Source organism: Carcharodon carcharias, chromosome 37 (genome assembly GCF_017639515.1).
Source record: "Carcharodon carcharias isolate sCarCar2 chromosome 37, sCarCar2.pri, whole genome shotgun sequence".
In the NCBI taxonomy this organism is placed as follows: Eukaryota; Metazoa; Chordata; class Chondrichthyes; order Lamniformes; family Lamnidae; genus Carcharodon; species Carcharodon carcharias.
The window spans coordinates 3,148,539-3,175,230 of record NC_054503.1 but is presented as its reverse complement, the minus strand read 5'-3'; the positions used below and the strand labels follow the sequence as shown (position 1 = coordinate 3,175,230).

The 26,692-nt window shown below is 52.0% G+C and overlaps 1 protein-coding gene across 5 annotated transcripts in view; it reads right to left on the bottom strand.

The window, feature by feature from the left end:
* Positions 1–2,390: 2,390 nt before the first annotated feature.
* scyl1 (SCY1-like, kinase-like 1) overlaps positions 2,391–26,692 on the bottom strand; it is a 37,561-nt gene continuing 13,259 nt past the window's right edge. For 2 of the 5 annotated variants that reach the window (XM_041179953.1, XM_041179957.1), the window contains 13 exons: positions 26,480–26,635; positions 25,541–25,699; positions 25,104–25,211; positions 22,106–22,219; positions 21,246–21,401; positions 13,188–13,376; positions 11,823–11,898; positions 11,067–11,258; positions 9,395–9,507; positions 8,844–8,945; positions 7,509–7,823; positions 5,399–5,480; positions 2,391–3,293 (listed from right to left, as the gene is read on the bottom strand). In XM_041179953.1, the coding sequence (XP_041035887.1) occupies positions 3,169–3,293; positions 5,399–5,480; positions 7,509–7,823; positions 8,844–8,945; positions 9,395–9,507; positions 11,067–11,258; positions 11,823–11,898; positions 13,188–13,376; positions 21,246–21,401; positions 22,106–22,219; positions 25,104–25,211; positions 25,541–25,699; positions 26,480–26,635 (1,887 nt within the window). In that variant the 3' untranslated portion in view covers positions 2,391–3,168. The remainder of the gene's footprint in view (positions 3,294–5,398; positions 5,481–7,508; positions 7,824–8,843; positions 8,946–9,394; positions 9,508–11,066; positions 11,259–11,822; positions 11,899–13,187; positions 13,377–21,245; positions 21,402–22,105; positions 22,220–25,103; positions 25,212–25,540; positions 25,700–26,479; positions 26,636–26,692) is intronic. The other 3 variants (XM_041179954.1, XM_041179955.1, XM_041179956.1) reach the window with 3 other exon arrangements.

Sequence of the window (26,692 nt, the reverse complement as noted above, 5' to 3'; positions counted from 1 at the left end):
TGCACTCATCTAGGCAAGTCAGAGTATCCCATCACGCTCCTGACTTGTGCCTTGTAGATGGTCGACAGGCTTTGGGGAGTCCGGAGGAGAGTTACTCGTCACAATTCCCAGCCTCTGACCTGCTTTTGTAGTTACAGTATTTATATGGCAAGTCCAGTTCAGTTTCTGGTCAATGGTAACCCACCCAGGATGTTGAGAGTGGGGGAATTCAGCAATTGTAATGTCATCGAATGTCATGGAGAGATGGTTGGATTCTTTCTTGTTGGGGATGGTCATTGGCACTTGTCAGCCCAAACCTGGATATTGTCCTGGTCCTGCTGCATTTGGACATGGACTGCTTCAGTGTCCTTGTACACCAGTCAGTGAAAGCTAGCATGCAGCCACAGCAAGCAGGAAGGCAAATGATATGTTGGCCTTCATTGCAAGAGGGTTTGAATACAAGAGCAAGGATGTCTTGCTATACAGGACCTTGGTGAGACCATACCTGTAGTATTGTGTGCAGTTTTGGTCTTACCTAAGATAGGAAATACTTGCCATAGTAGGAGTGCAGTGAAGGTTCACCAGTAGGAGGGCACAATTGTCATGAGAGATTGCTTTGACTAGGCCTGTATTCACTGGAGTTTAGAAGAATTGAGTGGGGATCTCATTAAAATGTATAATATGCTGATGGTATTTCCTCTGCCTTGGTGGGGTGTGGTCTAGAAGAAGGGGGACACAGTCTCAAGATATCCATTTAGGACTGAAATGAGAAAATTGTTCATTCAAGGTAGTGAACCTGTGGAGGCCAAGTCAATGTATTTAAGGAGGAAATAGATTTCTATACTCAAGGTGTCAAGGGTCAAGAGCTGAAGATCCTCATCCTTGGAACCATTCTCAAAGCTGCTCTGCACTCCTTCCTAAAGTGCGGTGCCTAGAACAGGATGCAATACTCCAGCTGATGTCCATCTAGTGTCTTAATCAAGTTCAGCATGACCTCCTTGCTCTTGTACTCTATGCCCCTATTAATGGAGCCCAGGATACTGTATGCTTTAACTGGTCTCATCCTATGCTGCCACCTCCAATGATTTGTACACATACACCCAGGCCCCCTATTCCTGCACCCCTTTAGAGTTACACCCCCACTTTACTAGTGTCATTTTTTCTACCAAAGTGAATCACTTCACATTGCTCTGCTTTGAACTTCCATCTGCCTTTTTCAGGTTGTAAATTAAGACTAGAAAATTTGAAATTGTGCCGTATACCAAGGTCATAAACATATCGGGAAAAGCAAGGGTCTCAGCCCAGAAAAATTCATTAGTTACCTAGCTAATTCTGTCTCCACGTTGCTACTGTCCATTTTATTTCATGAGCTATAACTTTGCTCAACTCTTGTGCAGAGCTATCAAACACCTTTTAAGAGGTCCCTGTAACAACATTGCCCTGTTACCTCTTCAAAAAAAGTTAAACGTTTTCCCATAAGAAATCCATGCTGGTTTTCCTTAATTAAGTCTCATTTGTCTATGTGACTTAACTTTTGCCTGTAGTCGTTGGGCTTATCCTTATGGTCAGAACATTTGCAGTTCTCCAGTCAGCTGGCACCACCTCTGCAATTTCCACTTGCCATTTCCTTGCATGCATGTCAATTGGTCCTGATACCTTATCCACTTTTAGGTACAGTTCCAATATCACCACCATTTCAATTTAAACCCTTATATCATGGCTAGGGTAGCATCACCTTGTCTTCCTTGGTAAGGCCAGATGCAAAGTATACAATTAAAATCTCAGCCATTAACAGCATTGATTGTTAATCAATGTCACTCGGCCAATTCCACCTGTGAATTCCCTTTCTGGTCCCTCATTGTGAGCTGCCAGTCTCTTTCATATTCCCTCTTTGTTTCACCTCCCCTCTGAACCATCTGCAGTCTGCATGGTTTCCAATCGCAGTTTCTACCAGACATCTGCACTCTTTTTCTTCATAATTCCTATGTCTTTTGTTTGCCCTACCTTTCCCTTTTGAAGTAATACACCTCGACTGTGCCCAAATTAGCTTTTCCTGGAAGGTAGCCTATTGATTTGAAATGTTCATTCCTGTTTCTCTCCCCAGGTGCCTGACTTGAATCTTTGCAACATTTTGTTATCCCACTTTCTGTAATCTGCATCAACTGAAATCCCAAACCCTTAGGCTGGCATTGAGTAATATACTGAATGCTTAATAAATCTATGATCTAAACTATTATTTTGAGAACATCCATGGTTTTAGCCAGAAGGGACAACACCCATGTTCACATCAGAATGGTTTGTGTGTGCTTTCAAAATATCACAAGGTCGGATCACGTACATCTCTCTAAACATGCGACTGACTGCATAAAGACATTCCTATCCAGGAGACCAGGAACAATGCAGCAGAAGCATTTTGTCTGAAGGTACCTTTAATTTAAAAAAGCCGCTCCTAGCCAAGTTCGCATTTTATCCAAATGACCGCTGATATCACAACATATTCTTCCTCAATTGCGGCTCTTGGTTTGTGTGGGGCTGGTGGGGAGGCAGGCCTATTCTGGCTGCTTCAGTGTTGAGGGGAAGAAAGCTGAGTTAGCAACCCGTACCCCGCCAGAAAATTATACACAGTTGAAAATGTCAACGTAATATGACACAGTATGTACATGAATATATTTTCTGCAATCACATATCCAGCTCCCAACAGTAAAATACATAAAAGTGAAATGTCTCACCGCCCTTGGTTAGCCAAAAAAAATTTCTCTTAATACACAGCCATGTAATTGCACTATAATCTCACAATGAATATTCGAACATAAGGGCATGAAATTGTCATTTAAGGTTCCAGGTTTTTGAAGAGCCAGCTATAATATATATCATGAAACCAACAACTGTAGCGATATACGTAGAACGCACTTGTCACGATACTTTGGTGTCCTGTTGGGTGCAATTTTTCCTTCATCATCCCTTAACAGTCCTGGAGCACAGGACAGGATTCAGTTGCGAGCAGGGGCTCCAGAAGAAAACAGATCAGCTCAAGAAGACGGTTAAAGAGAAAAGTTGTTTTGAGTTTGACAGAAGTGCACCAGGCTCCTTGCGACCTCCAGATGAGGGGGATCTGGCCTATTCGGAGAATGAGGGAATGCACATAGCTGCACTGTTGTAGAACAACCAGTCTGGAATTCGCCGCTTTATTCAGTCAAATTTTCGGACACCAAGCTTCAGTGGTCCTTTGGCAGCTTTCCTCTCAGCTCGCTTTGCTTCTATTTCTCTCTTGCGCTCCTCCCGCTTTTTTCTGGCGATCTCTGATTTACTCAATCCTGGGAGAAAAGCGGGAAGTCAAAAGCTTGGTAAACCACGGGCTGCAGCCAGACATTCCCGACAAACTGGGCCCAACTCCCCCTGTCCTCTGAAGTCACGGTTTCAACTGGCTGGCACAAGCCATCACCTCGCTGAATGACTATTCTAAAGCCTGATCCCATCCTTATCTCCACAATACACCAAGGGTGACTGATTCTTCCCTGTCCCAAGCCAAGGGGTGCAGAAACACTACAGTATGACAGATGCTGCCCTGACCAAGATTGGACCTGGAGCCCTTTAGATTTCATTGGGATGACCTCTAGAGTGCAGAAAATATAGACCAAGTCAGCTTAATCTCACCTCATAGGACAAGAATCAATTGAGTCAAGCTTCATTGAACGCAGCTCTCTCCCAGCAGCGCACTGCCAGTCCATCAGCTTTAATGGTAACCCTGACTGCCATCAATAAGTCACGGCTAGATCACTCTCAGGTCAGACTGCGTCTAATGACCTGCACAGTCCAACTAAGATTGGCCGCAAATTTAGGGTAATTTTCCAAACTGACTTAACCCCTTTATTCCACTATAACCGACCCGCACCAAGACAAAGGCACTGGTACCTCAGTAACTCCCAGCAGTGTGTTATCGTCTCCCAGTGAAAAGGGTCCCCTGCTTTGAGTGGTTTCACACACCATCGCTAATCTCAAGACAGCCGGCGACGAAATGCTGGTGCCAGGGAGGCAGCCAGTAACTTGATATCTAGCACTTCATCCTCCCTGTGCCTCGCTGCTCTGGGACTGGGAGGCCAGGCCGCTTGCAGGGCAGTAAGATGGGTCAGCCTCGAAGCCAGCTTTCTCCATGTCAATACCGTGCTTTATTGGTGGGACAGTATATAGCTGCAAGCAGGGACCAGAGAAGGGAAAAGCGACCACATCACAACAGATCAGCTTTTTTTTAATTCATTCTCGGGATGTGGGCCCAGCATTTGTTGCCCATCCCTAATTGCCCCTTGAGAAGGTGGGGGTAAGCTGCCTTCTTGAACCGCTGCAGTCCATGTGGTGTAGGTACACCCACGGTGCTGTTAGGGAGGGAGGCCCAGGATTTTGACCCAGCGACAGTGAAGGAACGGCCGATATATTTCCAAGTCAGGATGGTGAGTTACTTGGAAGGGGACTTGCAGGCGGTGGTGTTCCCATGTGTCTGCTGCCCTTGTCCTTCTAGGCGGTAGAGGTCGTGTGTTTGGAAGGTGCTGCCTAAGGAGCCTTGTTGAGTTGCTGCAGTGCATCTTGTAGATGGTACACACACTGCTGCTACTGTGCGTCGGTGGTGGAGGGAGTGAATGTTTGTGGATGGGGTGTCAATCAAGCGGGGCTAGTTTGTCCCGGATGGTGTCGAGCTTCTTGAGTGTTGTGGGAGCTGCACTCATCCAGGCAAGTGGGGAGTATTCCATCACACTCCTGACTTGTGCCTTGTAGATGGTGGACAGGCTTTGGGGAGTCAGGAGGTGAGTTACTCACTGCAGGATTTCCAGCCTCTGATCTGCTCTTGTGTAGCCACAGTCTTTATCTGGCTGGTCCAGTTCGGTTCTAGATCTGGTTTTATTTTGTAACCCCAACCTCCTATGATGATGCTCACGAAAAAGCGAGAACCTTCTTTCGGATTGTGTGTTGGGCGGGGGGTGGGGGGGGGGGGGGGGGGGGGGTGGGGTGGTGTGTGTGGAGGGGTCAGTCGATGCTGGAGCAGCTAACCTCTGGGCTGGGACATGAAGTGACCTTGTCCAGGATGGCCTGGTTTAAAGAGCCTGGGGATTTCTTAAACATGATTTCGTGCTGCTGCACAGTCACACATGCACCTCATGAAACTTTCGTTGGGCGGGTTGGGGGGGTGAATTGCGATTTTCACAAGGTGCGGACCTGTATCAGGGGCTTAGAGGACCCTGGAATCCTCGGAACCGAACGCTCCTGACCCGTGTGATCATTTTGAAGCTGCAAGCTACCCGGAGCTTCAGTCACAGAATTTCTCGGGCGTGATAATCTATCAACGGACAAACTACAAAAGCTCAATTCTCGTGTCAACGCCAACCGAGCAATTGGCTCCATGTTCCCCCTCCACAAAGACCAAACTGACCTGGCTCAGCTTCCACTGACTCCCAATTGTCCTCCGTGTCCCAGCCGGCAGTGGCTTCAGCAGTCCACGCATCCTCGTTCTTCTGTGGGGAAGTCACAACACGTGATACAAACTCATCTCAAACCGTGTGGCACCTTTCAATACAGTCTCGCTTCATCACCCCGGAGCGCTTTACAGCCAATGAACCGCTTTATGGAGGTACAGTCTCTGTTGTGATGTCGGAAACGCAGCAGCCAGTTTGCGCACAGCAGGATCCCACAAACAGATGACCCAGATCAGCTTCTCTTTTAAGTTACATTGGCCGAGGTATAAATATTGACTCCAGGACACTTTGTGAGGGGACGGGGGGCATCTGGGGTTGGGGTGTGTGTGTGTGTGTGTGTGTGTGGAGAGAACAACTTCTCTCATCTGAAAGATGGCACCTTTGACACATAGGAGTGAGGCCATAAATTTTGTGCTCTGGAAAGGGGTGTTCAGGGTGGGGGGGTGGAGCCTTGAACCCAAAAACCACGTGAGCCAAGAGCTGATATTTCATTTAACTGATCCAGAGTGCGAGTAAGGTTCCCAAGTCCACCCAGTTATTGCGAGGGGAACGCAAACCTTCCCAACAACGATGTGGTTTGGTTAAGCGCAGATAGGCTTTCACGAGGAATAATGGGATACGAGAGGGATGGACAATAACGCGCAAAACTGGCTTTGCCCCTTGGTGAGGTCTTTATTTTCCGATTGGAAAAAAAAAAGCTGGGCTCTACTGGGCACTGTTCGTCACAGCCTCAGGGCACTTACTTTGCAAGCACTGGGTTGGTTATCAATCGCAGTGTTGTGTTGTGTCAGAACTTGTCACTTGTTTATAAAGCTATAAATCACTTTAAACAGAGACAGGGGTCCCAAGATGCCCCACAGACGTGTAATCTGACAAAATGGATACTGAGGTGACAGACGACAGGGGAAGAAGGGACGCTGACCAACAGTGTGCTTTTGAGGAGGGTCTGACAGGGAAAGGTGGAGTCAAGGGGGTTTCGGTAGAGAATTCTGGAGTGAGGGTTCTACACGACTTAAAGTCATGGCAGCAAGTGATAGGGGGGAGTGGGGGGGCGGGGGGGGGGGGGAGTGGATGTTGGCGAAGGCATACACGTTTGCACCAGATTCTAGTGCCGGAGGGCTGGAGAGAAGTGGGAAGGGGTTGGAAGGCAGGAGGAGTTTATAGAGGCAGAAAGGGGTGAGGCCACAAACAAGACACAGGAGCAAGACTAGACCACATGGCACCTCGAGCCTGCTCTGCCATTCAATATGTTAGTCTCAGTCACAGTGACCATGACAACCATCATTGATTGTTATAAAAACCCATCTGGTACACTAATGTCCTTTAGGGAAGGAAATCTGCCCTCCTTACCTGGTCTGGGCCTACACGTGACTCCAGACCCACAGCAAATGTGGTTGACTCTTAACTGCCCTTTGAAATGACCGAGCGAGCCACTCAGTTCAAGGGCAATTAGGGATGGGCAACAAATGCTGGCCTTGCCAGCGACTCCCACATTCCATGAAAGAATAAAGAAAGTCATACTCATCAATTCTCACAGTGTCCCAGAATCTAGCCTCCCAAGCCTTGAAAAATTTTATACCTTTCAATGAGATCACCCCTCATTCTTCTAAACTCCAGGGAATACAGGTCCATTCTGCTCAATCTCTCCTAGTGGCCAGTTATCTTTTACTGATACCGTATCTGCCCTGGGAGCGTTTGATGGGGGCAGTATAGAGGGAGCTTTACTCTGTATCTAACCCCGTGCTGTACCTCTCCTGGGAGTGTTTGATGGGGACGGTGTAGAGGGAGCTTTACTCTGTATCTAACCCCGTGCTGTACCTCTCCTGGGAGTGTTTGATGGGGACGGTGTAGAGAGAGCTTTACTCTGTATCTAACCCCGTGCTGTGCTTGTCCTGGGAGTGTTTGATGGGGACAATGAAGAGGGAGCTTTACTCTGAATCTAACCCCGTGCTGTACCTGTCCTGGGAGTGTTTGATGGGGACAGTGTAGAGGGAGCTTTACTCTGTATCTAACCCCGTGCTGTACCTGTCCTGGGAGTGTTTGATCAGACAGTGTCCTACATTTTACCTGGTTTGTAGCAGGTGCCTGAATGGCCGTGGTAAAGAAGTCCTCTTGTCTGCCTATGCTGCTTGCTCCATCCCAGTTGTATTCACTTGCGAGCCGCACCTCCTGCCGGCTCGCCGAATCTTTGACCTTCAGGCTGTGGCTCTGACTCAGTGTGAGTTCATTATCCCAGTCCGTGTTCCAGTTGTCATCGCCAGTGGATGTCTGATCCGGAGCTGCTTCAGCCCTGGGTTCCCAGTTGTCCTCCAGGCCCCAGCCAGCGCTGTCCCACTCAGGAGATATGGGACTTGGCTCTTTATTTTCAGCGGTGGAGATATTCTGAAAATGGGTGAGTGTAATAAAAACACCTTGCTTACGTATGGCATGCAATTGCTGTGTCACTTGCTCTCTGCTGTGGAAGAGCACAATCAGTGCTGCACAACGAGTAACACCACTGCTACTAAAGGTCTTGCAGAGAGCAAGCATCTCCAGCAACTCCTGTCAGACTTGCTTCCAGTTCCACTTTTCCCTCATACAATTGGTACATATAAAAAGCCCGGATTGTTCTCCTTAGAGCGGAGAAGATTAAGGGGGGAGATTTCATCGAGGGGTTTGAAACCATGAGGTGTTTGGATCGAGTAAATCAGGGGGAAAGCGTTTCCAGTGACGGGAGGGTCGGTAACCAGAGGGGACATGGATTGAAGAGAATCGGTAAAAGAGCCAGAGGGGGAGATGAGGAGAATTTTATTTACACAGCGAGTTGTTGTGATCTGGAAGGCGCTGCCTGAAAGGGCGGCGGAAGCAGGTTCAATAGGAACTTTCAAAATGAAACTGTATCACTACTGATAGCTGAACAATTTGCAGGGCTATATTACTCAGTACATACAGCCCAGGGAGAGACCACTCAGGCCATCAGCTCTGTGCTGGTGTCAATGCTCCACACTGGCCTCCTCCTATCCCCCTCTTCACCTCACCCCATCAACATAGCCTTCTATTCCTCTCTCCCTTGTGTGTTTATCCAGCTTCCCCCTTAAACGTATCTATAGGATTGACCTCACTCACTCCCTGTGGGGGCGAGTTCCACATTCTCCCCGCTCTCTAGGTAAAGAAGTTTCTCCCGAATTCCCATTGGGATTCATTAGCCGACAGCAGTGGCAACTTGCATTTACGTAGCGCCTTTAACCCAGGTGCCAAAGCACCGCGCAGAAGCATCATCGAAAACAACAATAACAACAGGGAAGTGGGTCTCAGTGGACAGCTTCTGCTAAGAGCGGGTGCAGCCTTGATAAGCTGAATGGCCTCCTTTTGTGCGATTGCCCCACTCCCCCAACCCCAAGGCGCAAGGACAGAGACACCCACCATTCTCTCACGGGTCTTTTTCTTGCTGTTTACACCCAGTGACCAGTCAGAAGCACCGCTCCAGTCCTCCTTCCCGTAATGTCCCTCCGAATGCTCCGTCTCCTGTTTTCAATCAAATCACCAGGGCATCTGGTCACACAATGGTCACGGGAGGCAAACAGTACCTCGGTCACAGAGAGCAGGCCTTTCCAAGCCTAACCCCCCCACCCCCACCAACGCAGGGGCAGCCGGTCACCCCCAAGGGGTAGGAGGGATTAGCTCTGCGAGGCTCTCCCCGCCTCCCCCCACGCCTCCAGCCCCCACAATCCGTCCTTTGTGCACACAGCCGGTCTGGCTGCAGGTGAACGGTCGCACTGACTGGGGCAGACGCGTGGCTCCAGGTTCAGTGCGAGGGCTCCCCAGCGGGCAGGGCACCACCGAACCACCTCGGTGCAGTGCTGCCCTCACCTACCGGCAGAGCCCATGCTGCTTGCAGCCCCCACCACCCGCCCCCCCCACACTGTGCACGCCCGGGGCAAGGGGTATGACCCCAGCAGCGCTGACGTACTCACCTCCAGGCTGCCCCAGTCTTCATCGTCCCACCTGTCCGCCGTTTCATCCTTATCTGCTGCCTCTTTAGTGGGAGCTGGTGCAATGGGCGTAGCCGCAGGGCTGTGTCTGTCCTCTGCCAATTCAAGATTGTACACAGTACAAAGCATTACAAACAGGTATTTACAGCTCAGTAACAGACCACTCAGCCCAACAAGTCCACAAAAGCCACGTCCCGCCCAGCTTCACACAACCCCATCAATATCTTGCTCATGCGCTTCCCCCCGTGGTGGTGAGTTCCACATTCTCCCCACTCTCGGGGCAGAGGGGGTTTTGCTGAATTCTCACCTGGATTTGTTAGCGACTGTCCAATATCGACGGCCCTGAATTGTCTCACCCGCAAGCGGAAACATCTTCTCTATCACCACCCGATCAAACCCGTTCATAAAAATCTGGAAGGCCTCTGACAGGTCACTCCTTGTCTCTAGAGGGAGAGGCCTGAAGTCTGTTTGACCTTTCCTGACGGGATTAATCTCTCAGTCCTAATGTCTTTCCAGTAATTTTGTTTTGTACTTCCTGCAGGAGCTCTACATAGTATCCCTAATCTGGAGGCAGAGTTTGTGCGGGTTTGTGAGTGTGTGCCCGTGATTGAGAAGCGCTCTTTCTCTCCGTCGTGAGCGCTCGGGGGGAGAGCCGGAGCGCGGGCGAGACGGAGAGCCGGAGCGCGGGCGAGACGGAGAGCCGGAGCGCGGGCGAGACGGAGAGCCGGAGCGCGGGCGAGACGGAGAGCCGGAGCGCGGGCGAGACGGAGAGCCGGAGCGCGGGCGAGACGGAGAGCCGGAGCGCGGGCGAGACGGAGAGCCGGAGCGCGGGCGAGACGGAGAGCCGGAGCGCGGGCGAGACGGAGAGCCGGAGCGCGGGCGAGACGGAGAGCCGGAGCGCGGGCGAGACGGAGAGCCGGAGCGCGGGCGAGACGGAGAGCCGGAGCGCGGGCGAGACGGAGAGCCGGAGCGCGGGCGAGACGGAGAGCCGGAGCGCGGGCGAGACGGAGAGCCGGAGCGCGGGCGAGACGGAGAGCCGGAGCGCGGGCGAGACGGAGAGCCGGAGCGCGGGCGAGACGGAGAGCCGGAGCGCGGGCGAGACGGAGAGCCGGAGCGCGGGCGAGACGGAGAGCCGGAGCGCGGGCGAGACGGAGAGCCGGAGCGCGGGCGAGACGGAGAGCCGGAGCGCGGGCGAGCCGGAGAGCCGGAGCGCGGGCGAGCCGGAGCGCGGGCGAGCCGGAGCGCGGGCGAGCCGGAGCGCGGGCGAGCCGGAGAGCCGGAGCGCGGGCGAGCCGGAGAGCCGGAGCGCGCACGAGAGAAAGCGAGAACGCGCGAGAGAGAAAGCGAGAACGCGCGAGAGAGAAAGCGAGAACGCGCGAGAGAGAAAGCGAGAACGCGCGAGAGAGAAAGCGAGAACGCGCGAGAGAGAAAGCGAGAACGCGCGAGAGCGCACGAGAGAGAGTGCACGGGAGAGCGCGCATGAGAGAGCGAGAGCATGAGAGAGCGAGCGCATGAGAGAGCGAGCACGAGGGTTTATACCTGCACACGCGCGTGCCTGTGTGTGCGCACAGATATAGATATATAAAAACATTTGAACAAATTCAGGCACAGACAGCAAGACGTAGCGGGAATCCACAGCCAGAAAGAAAAGCACCTTCTCTTGTTGCAGGGGTAGCTTCAGCGGCTGGTACTGCAGTAGGCTGTCCTCCTGCTGACTGTCCTCCTGTCACCGGGTTTCCTCGGATAAACTTCGACGTGAGAGTGGAGACGCCCGTGACAGCCCACCCAGCCCAGCTGCCGGTCAGGGCAGCCGTGGGACCCGACGAAGCAGAGTTGACATCTCTCTCTACAAAACAGGAACACAAGTGCTTAGCCGAGGTAGCAAACGCTCGGGATCCTTGTGTCAGGTCCCAGAGACAGCAATAAAGTAAATGGTCAGTTAATATTCAATGCTGCTTTGAGGGGCTGGCGGGGTGCGGTATGAGAGACGGCCCCTCTGACAGGGCAGCACTCCCTCATTCCTGCAGTGTCAGCCTGGCTATATGCTGGAGCGGGGCCTTATAGACTCATACGCCTCTGAGTTAGAGATGAGAGTGCTAGCCAGAGGAACAGCCAGCACCTGCACACAACCTGGCCACGCCTGACGCTGGCTCGTACGTCTCCCGCTCGCATTACTTGGGTACGAAGGGGAGAAGCGTGTTGCGGACGCGCAGTTTACTGGTACTCAAGTACTGAGAGGCCTCTTCAATGGCGGCCATTGAAACTTCAGGCGGGTAATGACGGAAAGTGAGGTGCCGGCAGGGGTGGGTGGGGAGAAGGATACAAAGATCAAGTGATTCTCGTCTTGCCTATGACACCCCTTCTCTCAAACCACCCCCCACTACCGCCCCAGGCCAACGTTTCCACTCACCTACTTCGGGGAGTTTGGATGGATCCTCCGACACCATCTCCAGCTTTGCCAGGAAACTCCGCACTGCCTTAAAAGCCTGAAAGGACATCGGAGAAAAATGGGTCGGGGAAGGAGGAGCGTAAAAGCCGACTGCAGAAGCCGCCGGGCAGTGCCAGCGCCCACCACACGCTCGTTTCCCCACCTCAGGGGCACTTCCACCATCCAACCCACCCCTCTAGATGGCTGAATATAGTCCATATAGTCACCTAGCCTCGCTGCAGGTGGAAATCCCGTGCTCCTTCTCCCGGCTGCCTGTCTCCCTGTTGTCAAGACACGTGGTTTGGACAAAGGGGATATTTTGCAGGGTATCCGTGTCAGTCACTGTGATGCTGTGTGACTCAAGTGATCCATTTCTTGCCACTGAAGCTCTCACCTTGCCGTGTGGCTTTTGCTCAGTCATTTATCGGTGTGAGACTGTCCACCCTTTAGACCAGGCGTCCCAGCCTGTGGGGCTCGGTTCATGTGTACCCATGCGCAAAGTTTACATTCTGCGCAGGGACAGTGGGCCTGCCCCACTTCCGCACCGCAAGTTTCTCCGACTCCGGTTCCCCTGGACTTCCCGGATTCCCTCTAGTCGTTGATACGGAGTAGATCCCGATGACTGGACTTATCCAATAACGGTGCCAAGAACAGCCCCTTCCAGGCCCCCAGCGCTCCAACAGGAGGCACCAGTGAGGGAGGCGGATGAGAGCAGACTGGATTCAGCTGCCTGGGCTGCGGGTGGCCTTTGGGCGATAGCTGGGAGTCCAGCTCAAGACGCCTCAATAACAACCCCCCCGAGCCCATTTTTGCCCAGGGTGAGACCTCACTTCTCCTAAGAAGAACATAAGGGTTACATCCCGTGCTCCGCTACTCAGTAGGGTTTTCCCACCCCATCCCTCGATTCCCTCACCTGGCGGGATTTTCCACCCCCGCCCACGATCCTCCAGTTCTCGCTGCAAGTCAATGGACTCCTGGCTGAGGCACCGCCTCACCCCCTGTGGGTCCCACTCATGACAGGGGCAGAAAACCCTGGCCAGTGTCCAAAAAATCTCTTAAATATTCTCAACGATGGAGCACCACTGCTCTCTGGGGCGGGGGAATTCCTGAAGATTCACCACCCTCGGAGTGAAGAAATTTCTCTTCATCTCAGTCCAAAATGGCCGACCCCATTATCCTGAGCCTGTGGCCACCACCCACCAACCCCCCCAACGTTCTAGACTCTCCAAACAGCCTCTACTCACAATTTTATATGTTTCAACGAGATCGCCCTTCATTCTTCTAAGCGCCAGAGAATATAAAGCCCAGTCTGCTCAATCTCTCGTAGAGTTCAGTCAGCCCACATACCTGATCTCGGACATTCTTGTCAGGGTCCGCTGTCAGGGGGCAGAGCACCTGAAGGATTTTATAAGCACAGTCGCTGACTGAATAGTAATTGTGGGTGGCGGCAAAACCCAGGACACCAGCTGCCCGGGAGGGAGCAAACGGATCTTTGGTTGCCCGGGAGAAGGCAGAGATGAGAACTCTGTGCCGGGTCTGTAAGGAAAGAAACAAAAAAAAGTCTGAAATCTGAATGTGTGGCTGGATAGGTCGGTGTTAAACCGTGCAGTAGCTCGGGTAACCTGCACGAGGAATGCTTACAAATACTGACGCGCTTCCCAATAAATCTCCGACAAATACAGCCCCACTTCCCAGGAAATCCCTGACAAATTCTGACACACTTCCCAGAGAATCCCCGACAAATACTGACACACTTCCCAGAGAATCCCCGACAAATACAGCCCCACTTCCCAGGAAATGCCCGACAAATACTGACACACTTCCCAGAGAATCCCCGACAAATACTGACACACTTGCCAGGAAATCCCTGACAAATACAGCCCCACTTCCCAGGAAATCCCTGACAAATACTGACACACTTCCCAGGAAATCCCTGACAAATACAGCCCCACTTCCCAGGAAATCCCCGACAAATACTGACACACTTCCCAGAGAATCCCCGACAAATACTGACACACTTCCCAGAGAATCCCCGACAAATACTGACACACTTCCCAGAGAATCCCCGACAAATACAGCCCCACTTCCCAGAGAATCCCCGACAAATACAGCCCCACTTCCCAGAGAATCCCCGACAAGTACTGACACACTTCCCAGGAAATCCCCGACAAGTACTGACACACTTCCCAGAGAATCCCTGACAAATACAGCCCCACTTCCCAGAGAATCCCCGACAAATACAGCCCCACTTCCCAGAGAATCCCTGACAAATACAGCCCCACTTCCCAGGAAATCCCTGACAAATACTGACACACTTCCCAGGAAATCCCTGACAAATACTGACACACTTCCCAGAGAATCCCCGACAAATACAGCCCCACTTCCCAGGAAATCCCTGACAAATACAGCCCCACTTCCCAGGAAATCCCTGACAAATACAGCCCCACTTCTCAGGAAATCCCCGACAAATACTGACACACTTCCCAGAGAATCCCTGACAAATACTGACACACTTCCCAGGAAATCCCCGACAAATACAGCCCCACTTCCCAGGAAATCCCTGACAAATACTGACACACTTCCCAGGAAATCCCTGACAAATACTGACACACTTCCCAGGAAATCCCTGACAAATACAGCCCCACTTCCCAGGAAATCCCTGACAAATACTGACACACTTCCCAGGAAATCCCTGACAAATACAGCCCCACTTCCCAGGAAATCCCTGACAAATACTGACACACTTCCCAGGAAATCCCTGACAAATACTGACACACTTCCCAGGAAATCCCTGACAAATACTGACACACTTCCCAGGAAATCCCTGACAAATACAGCCCCACTTCCCAGGAAATCCCCGACAAATACTGACACACTTCCCAGGAAATCCCCGACAAATACAGCCCCACTTCCCAGAGAATCCCCGACAAATACAGCCCCAATTCCCAGAGAATCCCCGACAAATACAGCCCCACTTCCCAGGAAATCCCTGACAAATACAGCCCCACTTCCCAGAGAATCCCCGACAAATACAGCCCCACTTCCCAGAGAATCCCCGACAAATACAGCCCCACTTCCCAGAGAATCCCCAACAAATACAGCCCCACTTCCCAGAGAATCCCCGACAAATACTGACACACTTCCCAGAGAATCCCCGACAAATACTGACACACTTCCCAGAGAATCCCTGACAAATACAGCCCCAATTCCCAGAGAATCCCCGACAAATACTGACACACTTCCCAGAGAATCCCTGACAAATACAGCCCCACTTCCCAGAGAATCCCTGACAAATACTGACACACTTCCCAGAGAATCCCCGACAAATACTGACACACTTCCCAGAGAATCCCCGACAAATACTGACACACTTCCCAGAGAATCCCTGACAAATACAGCCCCACTTCCCAGAGAATCCCTGACAAATACTGACACACTTCCCAGAGAATCCCCGACAAATACAGCCCCACTTCCCAGAGAATCCCCGACAAATACAGCCCCACTTCCCAGAGAATCCCCGACAAATACTGACACACTTCCCAGAGAATCCCCGACAAATACAGCCCCACTTCCCAGAGAATCCCCGACAAATACAGCCCCACTTCCCAGAGAATCCCCGACAAATACAGCCCCACTTCCCAGAGAATCCCCGACAAATACAGCCCCACTTCCCAGAGAATCCCCGACAAATACTGACACACTTCCCAGAGAATCCCCGACAAATACTGACACACTTCCCAGAGAATCCCTGACAAATACTGACACACTTCCCAGGAAATCCCCGACAAATACTGACACACTTCCCAGAGAATCCCCGACAAATACTGACACACTTCCCAGAGAATCCCCGACAAATACTGACACACTTCCCAGAGAATCCCCGACAAATACTGACACACTTCCCAGAGAATCCCCGACAAATTCTGACACACTTCCCAGAGAATCCCCGACAAATACTGACACACTTCCCAGAGAATCCCCGACAAATACTGACACACTTCCCAGAGAATCTCTGACAAATACTGACACACTTCCCAGGAAATCCCCGACAAATACTGACACACTTCCCAGAGAATCCCCGACAAATACTGACACACTTCCCAGAGAATCCCTGACAAATACTGACACACTTCCCAGAGAATCCCCGACAAATACAGCCCCACTTCCCAGGAAATCCCTGACAAATACAGCCCCACTTCCCAGAGAATCCCCGACAAATACTGACACACTTCCCAGAGAATCCCTGACAAATACTGACACACTTCCCAGAGAATCCCCGACAAATACTGACACACTTCCCAGAGAATCCCCGACAAATACTGACACACTTCCCAGAGAATCCCCGACAAATACAGCCCCACTTCCCAGAGAATCCCCGACAAATACTGACACACTTCCCAGAGAATCCCCGACAAATACTGACACACTTCCCAGAGAATCCCCGACAAATACTGACACACTTCCCAGAGAATCCCCGACAAATACTGACACACTTCCCAGAGAATCCCCGACAAATACTGACACACTTCCCAGGAAATCCCTGACAAATACAGCCCCACTTCCCAGAGAATCCCCGACAAATGCAGCCCCACTTCCCAGGAAATCCCCGACAAATACTGACACACTTCCCAGAGAATCCCCGACAAATACAACCCCACTTCCCAGAGAATCCTTGACAAATACTGACACACTTCCCAGAGAATCCCCGACAAATACAGCCCCACTTCCCAGAGAATCCCTGACAAATACTGACACACTTCCCAGAGAATCCCCGACAAATACAGCCCCACTTCCCAGAGAATCCCTGACAAATACAGCCCCACTTCCCAGAGAATCCCAGACAAATACTGACACACTTCCCAGGAAATCCCCGACAAATACAGCCCCACTTCCCAGGAAATCCCGGACAAATACAGCCCCACTTCCCAGGAAATCCCCGACAAATACTGACACACTTCCCAGGAAATCCCCGACAAATACTGACACACTTCCCAGGAAATCCCTGACAAATACAGCCCCACTTCCCAGGAAATCCCCGACAAATACAGCCCCACTTCCCAGGAAATCCCCGACAAATACTGACACACTTCCCAGAGAATCCCCGACAAATACTGACACACTTCCCAGGAAATCCCCGACAAATACTGACACACTTCCCAGGAAATCCCCGACAAATACTGACACACTTCCCAGGAAATCCCTGACAAATACAGCCCCACTTCCCAGGAAATCCCTGACAAATACAGCCCCACTTCCCAGAGAATCCCCGACAAATACAGCCCCACTTCCCAGAGAATCCCCGACAAATACTGACACACTTCCCAGGAAATCCCCGACAAATACTGACACACTTCCCAGGATATCCCCGACAAATACAGCCCCACTTCCCAGAGAATCCCCGACAAATACTGAAACACTTCCCAGAGAATCCCCGACAAATACTGACACACTTCCCAGAGAATCCCTGACAAGTACTGACACACTTCCCAGAGAATCCCCGACAAATACAGCCCCACTTCCCAGAGAATCCCCGACAAATACTGACACACTTCCCAGAGAATCCCCGACAAATACAGCCCCACTTCCCAGAATCCCCGACAAATACAGCCCCACTTCCCAGAATCCCCGACAAATACAGCCCCACTTCCCAGAGAATCCCCGACAAATACTGACACACTTCCCAGAGAATCCCCGACAAATACAGCCCCACTTCCCAGAGAATCCCCGACAAATACAGCCCCACTTCCCAGAGAATCCCCGACAAATACAGCCCCACTTCCCAGAGGATCCCCGACAAATACTGACACACTTCCCAGAGAATCCCCGACAAATACTGACACACTTCCCAGAGAATCCCCGACAAATACAGCCCCACTTCCCAGAGAATCCCCGACAAATACAGCCCCACTTCCCAGAGAATCCCCGACAAATACTGACACACTTCCCAGAGAATCCCTGACAAATACAGCCCCACTTCCCAGAGAATCCCCGACAAGTACTGACACACTTCCCAGAGAATCCCCGACAAATACTGACACACTTCCCAGAGAATCCCCGACAAATACTGACACACTTCCCAGAGAATCCCTGACAAATACAGCCCCACTTCCCAGAGAATCCCCGACAAGTACTGACACACTTCCCAGAGAATCCCCGACAAATACAGCCCCACTTCCCAGAGAATCCCCGACAAATACAGCCCCACTTCCCAGAGAATCCCCGACAAATACAGCCCCACTTCCCAGAGAATCCCCGACAAATTCTGACACACTTCCCAGAGAATCCCCGACAAATTCTGACACACTTCCCAGAGAATCCCCGACAAATTCTGACACACTTCCCAGAGAATCCCCGACAAATACAGCCCCACTTCCCAGGAAATCCCCGACAAATACAGCCCAACTTCCCAGAGAATCCCCGACAAATTCTGACACACTTCCCAGGAAATCCCCGACAAATACAGCCCCACTTCCCAGGAAATCCCCGACAAATTCTGACACACTTCCCAGAGAATCCCCGACAAATACAGCCCCACTTCCCAGGAAATCCCCGACAAATACTGACACACTTCCCAGAGAATCCCTGACAAATACAGCCCCACTTCCCAGAGAATCCCCGACAAATACAGCCCCACTTCCCAGAGAATCCCCGACAAATACTGAAACACTTCCCAGAGAATCCCCGACAAATACTGACACACTTCCCAGAGAATCCCTGACAAGTACTGACACACTTCCCAGAGAATCCCCGACAAATACAGCCCCACTTCCCAGAGAATCCCCGACAAATACTGACACACTTCCCAGAGAATCCCCGACAAATACAGCCCCACTTCCCAGAATCCCCGACAAATACAGCCCCACTTCCCAGAATCCCCGACAAATACAGCCCCACTTCCCAGAGAATCCCCGACAAATACTGACACACTTCCCAGAGAATCCCCGACAAATACAGCCCCACTTCCCAGAGAATCCCCGACAAATATAGCCCCACTTCCCAGAGAATCCCCGACAAATACAGCCCCACTTCCCAGAGGATCCCCGACAAATACTGACACACTTCCCAGAGAATCCCCGACAAATACTGACACACTTCCCAGAGAATCCCCGACAAATACAGCCCCACTTCCCAGAGAATCCCCGACAAATACAGCCCCACTTCCCAGAGAATCCCCGACAAATACTGACACACTTCCCAGAGAATCCCTGACAAATACAGCCCCACTTCCCAGAGAATCCCCGACAAGTACTGACACACTTCCCAGAGAATCCCCGACAAATACTGACACACTTCCCAGAGAATCCCCGACAAATACTGACACACTTCCCAGAGAATCCCTGACAAATACAGCCCCACTTCCCAGAGAATCCCCGACAAGTACTGACACACTTCCCAGAGAATCCCCGACAAATACAGCCCCACTTCCCAGAGAATCCCCGACAAATACAGCCCCACTTCCCAGAGAATCCCCGACAAATACAGCCCCACTTCCCAGAGAATCCCCGACAAATTCTGACACACTTCCCAGAGAATCCCCGACAAATTCTGACACACTTCCCAGAGAATCCCCGACAAATTCTGACACACTTCCCAGAGAATCCCCGACAAATACAGCCCCACTTCCCAGGAAATCCCCGACAAATACAGCCCAACTTCCCAGAGAATCCCCGACAAATTCTGACACACTTCCCAGGAAATCCCCGACAAATACAGCCCCACTTCCCAGGAAATCCCCGACAAATTCTGACACACTTCCCAGAGAATCCCCGACAAATACAGCCCCACTTCCCAGGAAATCCCCGACAAATACTGACACACTTCCCAGAGAATCCCTGACAAATACAGCCCCACTTCCCAGAGAATCCCCGACAAATACAGCCCCACTTCCCAGAGAATCCCCGACAAATACAGCCCCACTTCCCAGAGAATCCCCGACAAATACAGCCCCACTTCCCAGAGAATCCCCGACAAATACAGCCCCACTTCCCAGGAAATCCCTGACAAATACAGCCCCACTTCCCAGAGAATCCCCGACAAATACTGACACACTTCCCAGAGAATCCCCGACAAATACAGCCCCACTTCCCAGAGAATCCCTGACAAATACAGCCCCACTTCCCAGAGAATCCCCGACAAATTCTGACACACTTCCCAGGAAATCCCCGACAAATACTGACACACTTCCCAGAGAATCCCCGACAAGTACTGACACACTTCCCAGAGAATCCCCGACAAATACTGACACACTTCCCAGGAAATCCCCGACAAATACAGCCCCACTTCCCAGAGAATCCCCGACAAATACAGCCCCACTTCCCAGAGAATCCCCGACAAATACAGCCCCACTTCCCAGAGAATCCCCGACAAATTCTGACACACTTCCCAGAGAATCCCCAACAAATACAGCCCCACTTCCCAGAGAATCCCCGACAAATACTGACACACTTCCCAGAGAATCCCCGACAAGTACAGCCCCACTTCCCAGAGAATCCCCGACAAGTACAGCCCCACTTCCCAGAGAATCCCCGACAAATACAGCCCCACTTCCCAGAGAATCCCCGACAAATACAGCCCCACTTCCCAGAGAATCCCTGACAAATACAGCCCCACTTCCCAGAGATTTCCCGACAAATACTGACACACTTCCCAGAGAATCTCTGACAAATACAGCCCCACTTCCCAGAGAATCCCCGACAAATACAGCCCCACTTCCCAGAGAATCCCCGACAAATACAGCCCCACTTCCCAGAGATTTCCCGACAAATACTGACACACTTCCCAGGAAATCCCCGACAAATACTGACACACTCCCCAGGAAATCCCCGACAAATACAGCCCCACTTCCCAGAGAATCTCCGACAAATACTGACACACTTCCCAGAGAATCTCCGACAAATTCTGACACACTTCCCAGAGAATCCCCAAAAAATATTAACACATTCCCAGTAAATCCCCGACCAGTACGGCACACTTCCTAGGGGATCCCCTACAAATATCGACACACTTCCCGGAGAACAACCCAAAAATCCGGATGCATTTCCTGGGGAATTCCCCCTACAAATCCTGACACACTTGCGAGAAATATTGAACTGGAGGGTCCCAGGTAACTCATTTCAGCCACGCAGTACTTAGGCTGCAGGAGGGACAAAATCAGCCAAGTCTCATGCTCCTGGCTGCTGCCTTACCACACCCTCCGTCAGTGGAACGCCTGATTCCAATGTTGGCAGAGGGTTCAGATTGGCTTTGATGAGTCGCCCCCATGGTTGAATAGCCCCACCAACGCTCATCGTCTAAGGCCTCCACGTGAAAAACGTCTCCCGCTTAGCGGAGGCCGCTCCTCCAGCAGAATTCAGCTTCAGCAGGCGGAGCGGCGAAACGTAACTCATTTGAAAGCGTCGCACTTACGTTGGCGTTGAGATAGGAGGAGATTTTGCCCAGGCAGACGGTGGTGTTGCAGCGAATGGGGCCCTGATCGTCCTTTGCCTGCAGCCGTGCAAAGTGTTTCATCAGCTCGATGTTCAGGTTGCTATCGTTGAGCTTTGGGGCGAGCAGCAGCATCGACTGGAATTGGAAACAAGCAGAGGATTCAGCCAGGGTGGGGGTGGGGGGGGGGGGGGGTGTTTGAGCCCCCTGCTCTGGGCGTTCAGCCCTCTGACCTGGGCCATCGCAGGTGGGCGCCACCCTGACTTGGAACCATCCTTCCCCCCACTCTGTCGCTGGCTTCGAATCCTGGAGCTCCCTCCCTACGGCACGGTGAAGTGTACCTACACCACAGGGGCTGCAGCGGCTCACCGCCACCTTCTCAAGGGGCGATTAGGGACGGGCAACGAACGCTGGTCCCGGCCAGCGACACCGACATCCCATTGTGGGAAAGAAACGACACGCACGGTAAGTGAATGCGCTACTGAGATCACAGACCCAATGGGAGCGCCTGTTCTTCTGCTTTTAGTAAACGGGAATGCAACCAGCCATGTCCAAACCCCCGATTAACCCCGTGTGGCCAGTGGCCCACAGCTACCTGCCCACCCCCAGTGATAGGTCCTACCGCCAAGTCCCCCTTGCTGGCTGGTCAATCAGCGCCAGTGCCCTGCAGTGCAGTGGAGCCGCCGGCCTTGCCGCCTGACTACAGGTGGCCGCCGAGGGTTGACCCGATTCCCCCACCCTCTCCGCCACCACCCTGGAAGTCTCCTGGGCTCTTCCCCTCTCCCGTGGCCCCTGCCCTTGCCGGGCGGGACGCCGTTGCCGAGTTGGCCGACAGCACTGACCTTCACGGTTTGCTCCCTGATGGCGGGGTTAGTGTCCATGAAGCCTTGGACGACGTGAGGGAAAATCTGGCCGTTCACCGTCGCTTCGTTCAGGTACTGGATGAACTGCTCCATCTGAAAACAACAGCGCACGCAAATCATTCGCCTCGCCGCCGCTTGTGGGATCATGCTGTGCGCAAAACGCCCGCTGCCTTATTTTGCCTGGGACGACTGTCTTCCCCGTTAATTAACAGCAACCTCTCGAGCCCAGGAGGGTCACAGGCTCAGTCCGGGACTTGGGGGGAATAACACCCCCCTCCCCCCCCCACCCCGGCGTCACTCCGGCGCAGTGGCTGAGCGGGTGCTGCACTGTCGCAGGGACTGTTCTTCCAACGAAGCTGGGGTTAAAACGGTTAAATTGTGAAGGCAGGTCGCATAATCTAGACGTGCGCTCTCTGGAACACTGAAGATTAAGGGGCGATCCAACTGAGGCGTTTTAAGCTGGTTAAAGGTTTCGATCGGGTCAGTAGAGAGAAACTATTTCCTTTGGGGTGGGAGAGGCGGGGGAAGGGAGGGAGGAAAGGAGAGAACAGTGAGGCAGGGCCTTAAAATTAAAGCCGGGGTGATGTCAGGAAGCACTTCTCTCTCTCCCCCAAAAGGTCGTCGAGGCTGAGGGATCGATTAAAAACGATAAAACTGTGATTGATGTTTTTTGTTGGGTAAGGGGATTAAGGGTTTTGGATTTAAGGCACGTACATGGACTAATTTATTCTTTCACGGGATGTGGGCGCCACTGGTAGGGCCCAGCATTTGTTGCCCATCCCTAATTGCCCTTGAACTGAGTGGCTCCCTAGGGCCATTTCAGGGGGCAGTTAGGACCCACATTGCTGTGGGTCCGGAGTCACATGCAGGCCAGACCGGGTAAGGTCGGCAGACTTCCTTCCCTAAAGGGACATGAGTGAACCAGATGGGATTTTCACGACAATCGACAATGGTTTCGGCGTCACCAGTACCGAGACTAGCTTTTAAATTCAATTAACAATCTGGAATTGAAGTTTAAAAGCAGCTGGTGGGATTTGAACCCCTGCCCCCACAACATTAGCTCGGGCCTCTGGATTTCCAGTCCGGTGACATTAACACTACACCACCATCTCCCCCAGATTAGCTATGATCTAATTGAATGGTGGAACAGGCTGGTGGTGCTGAATGGCCTCCTTCTCTGTCCTAGAAAAACTCAGCAGGTCTGGCAGCATTGGCGGAGAAGAAAAGAGTTGACGTTTCGAGTCCTCATGACCCTTCGACAGAACTGTTCTGTTGAAGGGTCATGAGGACTCGAAACGTCAACTCTTTCCTTCTCCGCCGATGCTGCCAGACCTGTTGAGTTTTTCCAGGTAATTCTGTTTTTGTTTTGTATTTCCAGCATCCGCAGTTTTTTGTTTTTTTTCCTTCTCCGTCCTTATATTCCTAAACCAAGATTCGTGCTAGGCTGGGATGCAAAAGATTGCTTTGCCCTGTAAACACTGGTGGCTCTAACTTCCTGCACGACATCAGTGACTAAAGCTCAAAAGTCATTCATCGACTGTCAAGCAGTTTCGGGTATAAATGGCGCTATGTAAATGCAGGTTCTTCCATCCTTCTTAGAGGCAGCCATTTTGGGAAGGCCAAGCGATTTTATGAAGTGCTGCACAAATGAAGAGATCACGGTGGGAGGGAGGCCGAGAGGTGGGGGTGGGGAGAGAAGAAAGAGAATGCCAAGGTCAGCCTGAAAATGACGAGAACATTCCAACGACGCATAATTCTCCGACCAATCAACAACAAAACTGCGATGGCTTTTAGCTGGGCTTACACCACACCCCATTAGCAGGAAGACAGCTTGCGTGTCAGACTAGAAAGAAGCCAGAAAACTCTTTATTTATTGCCGCCCCCTTCTGACACTTGGGTGAGGGGTGGCGGGAGGCAAAGTGGTTAACAAGCTTCTACCAACCCAAGGAGAACAGGAGATTAAGGGAAACTGATCAGGAGAAACTATTCCTGCTGGTTGGGGGAGTCCAGGACTAAGGGGGGGGGCGCAGAATCTAAAAATGAGAGCCAGACCTTTCAGGAGTGAGATCAGGAAACACTTCCTCACACACAGAGGGTGGGAGAAGTTTCGAAACTCCCTCCCGCAAACGGCAAGTGACACTGGGTCGATTGTTATTTCTAAATCAGAGAGGGATAGATATTTGCTCGCTGAAGGTATAGATGGACATGGGGCAAAGACGGGGGGTACGGAGTTAGGCTGCAGATCGGCCACGATCTCAACGTGGTGCAGCAGGTGCGAGGGGCTGAATGGCCTCCTCCTGCCCCTAAGTACTTCAGTGGGCCTTAAACCACTTTTATTTCCAATAATTCTTTTTTCACACCTTAAAAGGACAGTTCTGCTGACACACAGGCTCCACTTTCGCAGAATGATAAAAACACTGTGCAACCTCCGACTTAACTACAAGCGATGGCAGCGAGGCCAACTGGTGCGCTAAACAGGCCTGGCCTTAGCGCTGCGAAGAAACGCCTAAATGGTAACATTGACTGAAACGATTATTTTGTTGTGCATTTAATCGGCCACAGTTAACATCAGCCGGCAATTAAAAGGCTCATCATCTCCTTCGAGCTAGCGAAACGCCTCAAAGGCACATCGCAGGGGCAACTTCAAACAGACGATTGACACCATGTGATGTTAAGGCAGGTGACTAAAAGCTTGGTTGAGAATTGACCCGAAACAGCAGCAAGGGGTTTTGGCGGTGGGTGTCAGGGAGGGAACTCCAGGGCTTAGGGGCCCCGGGCAGCTGAAGGCACGGCTGCCAAATGGCGGAGCGACGGGAATCGGGGATGACTGAGAAGCCAGATTCGGTGGAGCGCAGAAATCACGGAGCGCTGCAGGGCTGCAGGAGGTTACAGAGATTGGAGGGGTCGGGTGGGAGGGGAACGTGAGGTGGTGGAGGGTCTGAACAGGCAAGCTTTAAATTGAGGCAGAATCACAGACCTGCTGAAGCAGACGAATCCTCATTGCTCTGTCTGTTGAGGAAAACATTTTGACCACAACAGGGATAATTTTCTGCTGGTATTCCTCCGCACTAAGGAACTTCCCCACCTGTGGAGACAGCACTGAAACATATCTGGTTCCCAATTAAAATCAGTCCTTCTAATTTTGTTCCCCCCCCCGCCCCGCCCACCACCCCGCCCCCCCCCCCAGCCCCCCCCACCCACCCCCCCCGCCCCCCCCAGCCCCCCCGCCCCGCCCCCCCACCCACTAACCCCTCCCCAACACACACAATGAAGGCAGTCAGTGCTAGGATACATGTCCCCCTGGCACTAGAGCCATTGCTGTTACAGGTACTCGACTCCCATCCCACAGGAATTCACCAGACAGCTCTGAAGAGCAGTGCGCAGGCAGGCAGGCAGGCAGGCGCCCGGACGTACTTTGAAGAGTGGAGTGAGGATGACAGCTCCAGCACTGCCAAACGCAAAAGCCGTCAGCAGCTGCGGCAAGATCTTGTGCTTGCAGAAATTCTCGGGGAAGGTGTCCAGCTGCGAGCTCAGCTCCAGGAAAAAGTTCTGCCGTTCGACTGGCTCTTTGATCTGCAGATGCGTGAGAGAGAGAGAGAGGTGGACATAATCAATGTTAGAGCACACTCGCAAGCATGCGCGCGCACACCCTGAAGAAGGGTCGAAACATTAACCCTGTTCCACAGACGCTGCCAGACCTGCTGAGCTTTTCCAGCATTTTTCCGTTTTTATTTCGGATTTCCAGCGTCCACCGTATTTTGCTTTCATCCGGGGGAGTGCTACACTGTTGGAGATGCCGTCTCTCCGAGGGGTCTCCTGGGAGTGGGTGGTGTTAGCGATCCCAGGGCACTATTTCGAAGAACAGTAGGTTTGGGGGGGGAGGGGGGGTGCACAGGGGGAGAAAGAGTTCTCCTTGGTGTCCTGGCCCCTCAAGCAACATTGCAAAATTTTACAGAAAGCAGATTATCTGGGCACCATCAGTGGGAGCTTGCTGTTCGCAAATTAGCTGCCACGTTTCCTATGCTAGAGCTGTGACAAGAGTTCAGAAAGTAATTCAGTGGCTGTAAAGTTGCTTTGAGGCAGCTGGAGGTGATGAACAATGCCATCGAAACACAGGTCCTTCTTTGCAGATCTGCAATACGAGGAGCTCCCTTTCGCAGCAGTTCAAACAGGGTACAGGGAACTGGCAGAGAAACCCTCACCGCAGAGCAAGCGAGGAGCTGGGAGGGACCAAGGAGCAGAGCCCCAGGCCGAGAGTCCTTGAACTAGAGCAGCACAATCGCACCGGAAATATTCTCCCGGGAAACCGAGAGCTGGTTTACGACAAGCACGTGCCTCGGAGGCTGGACTAACCTGGATCTCTTCCAAGAAAAGGTTGGTTTCTATAAACCTGTTGCTCATGAAGCCATTAAGCCCCCGGCAATTCTGCAGAAACTTGGACGGGTTGGGTCTGATTTTGGGATTGGCTCCAACAAGTTCACAGTAATGAGGCACGAGAGACTTCGGGATCTGAAAAAACAGAAAACAAGCAGAGGAACAATGAGCAACAGCAGCCTATAACCAACT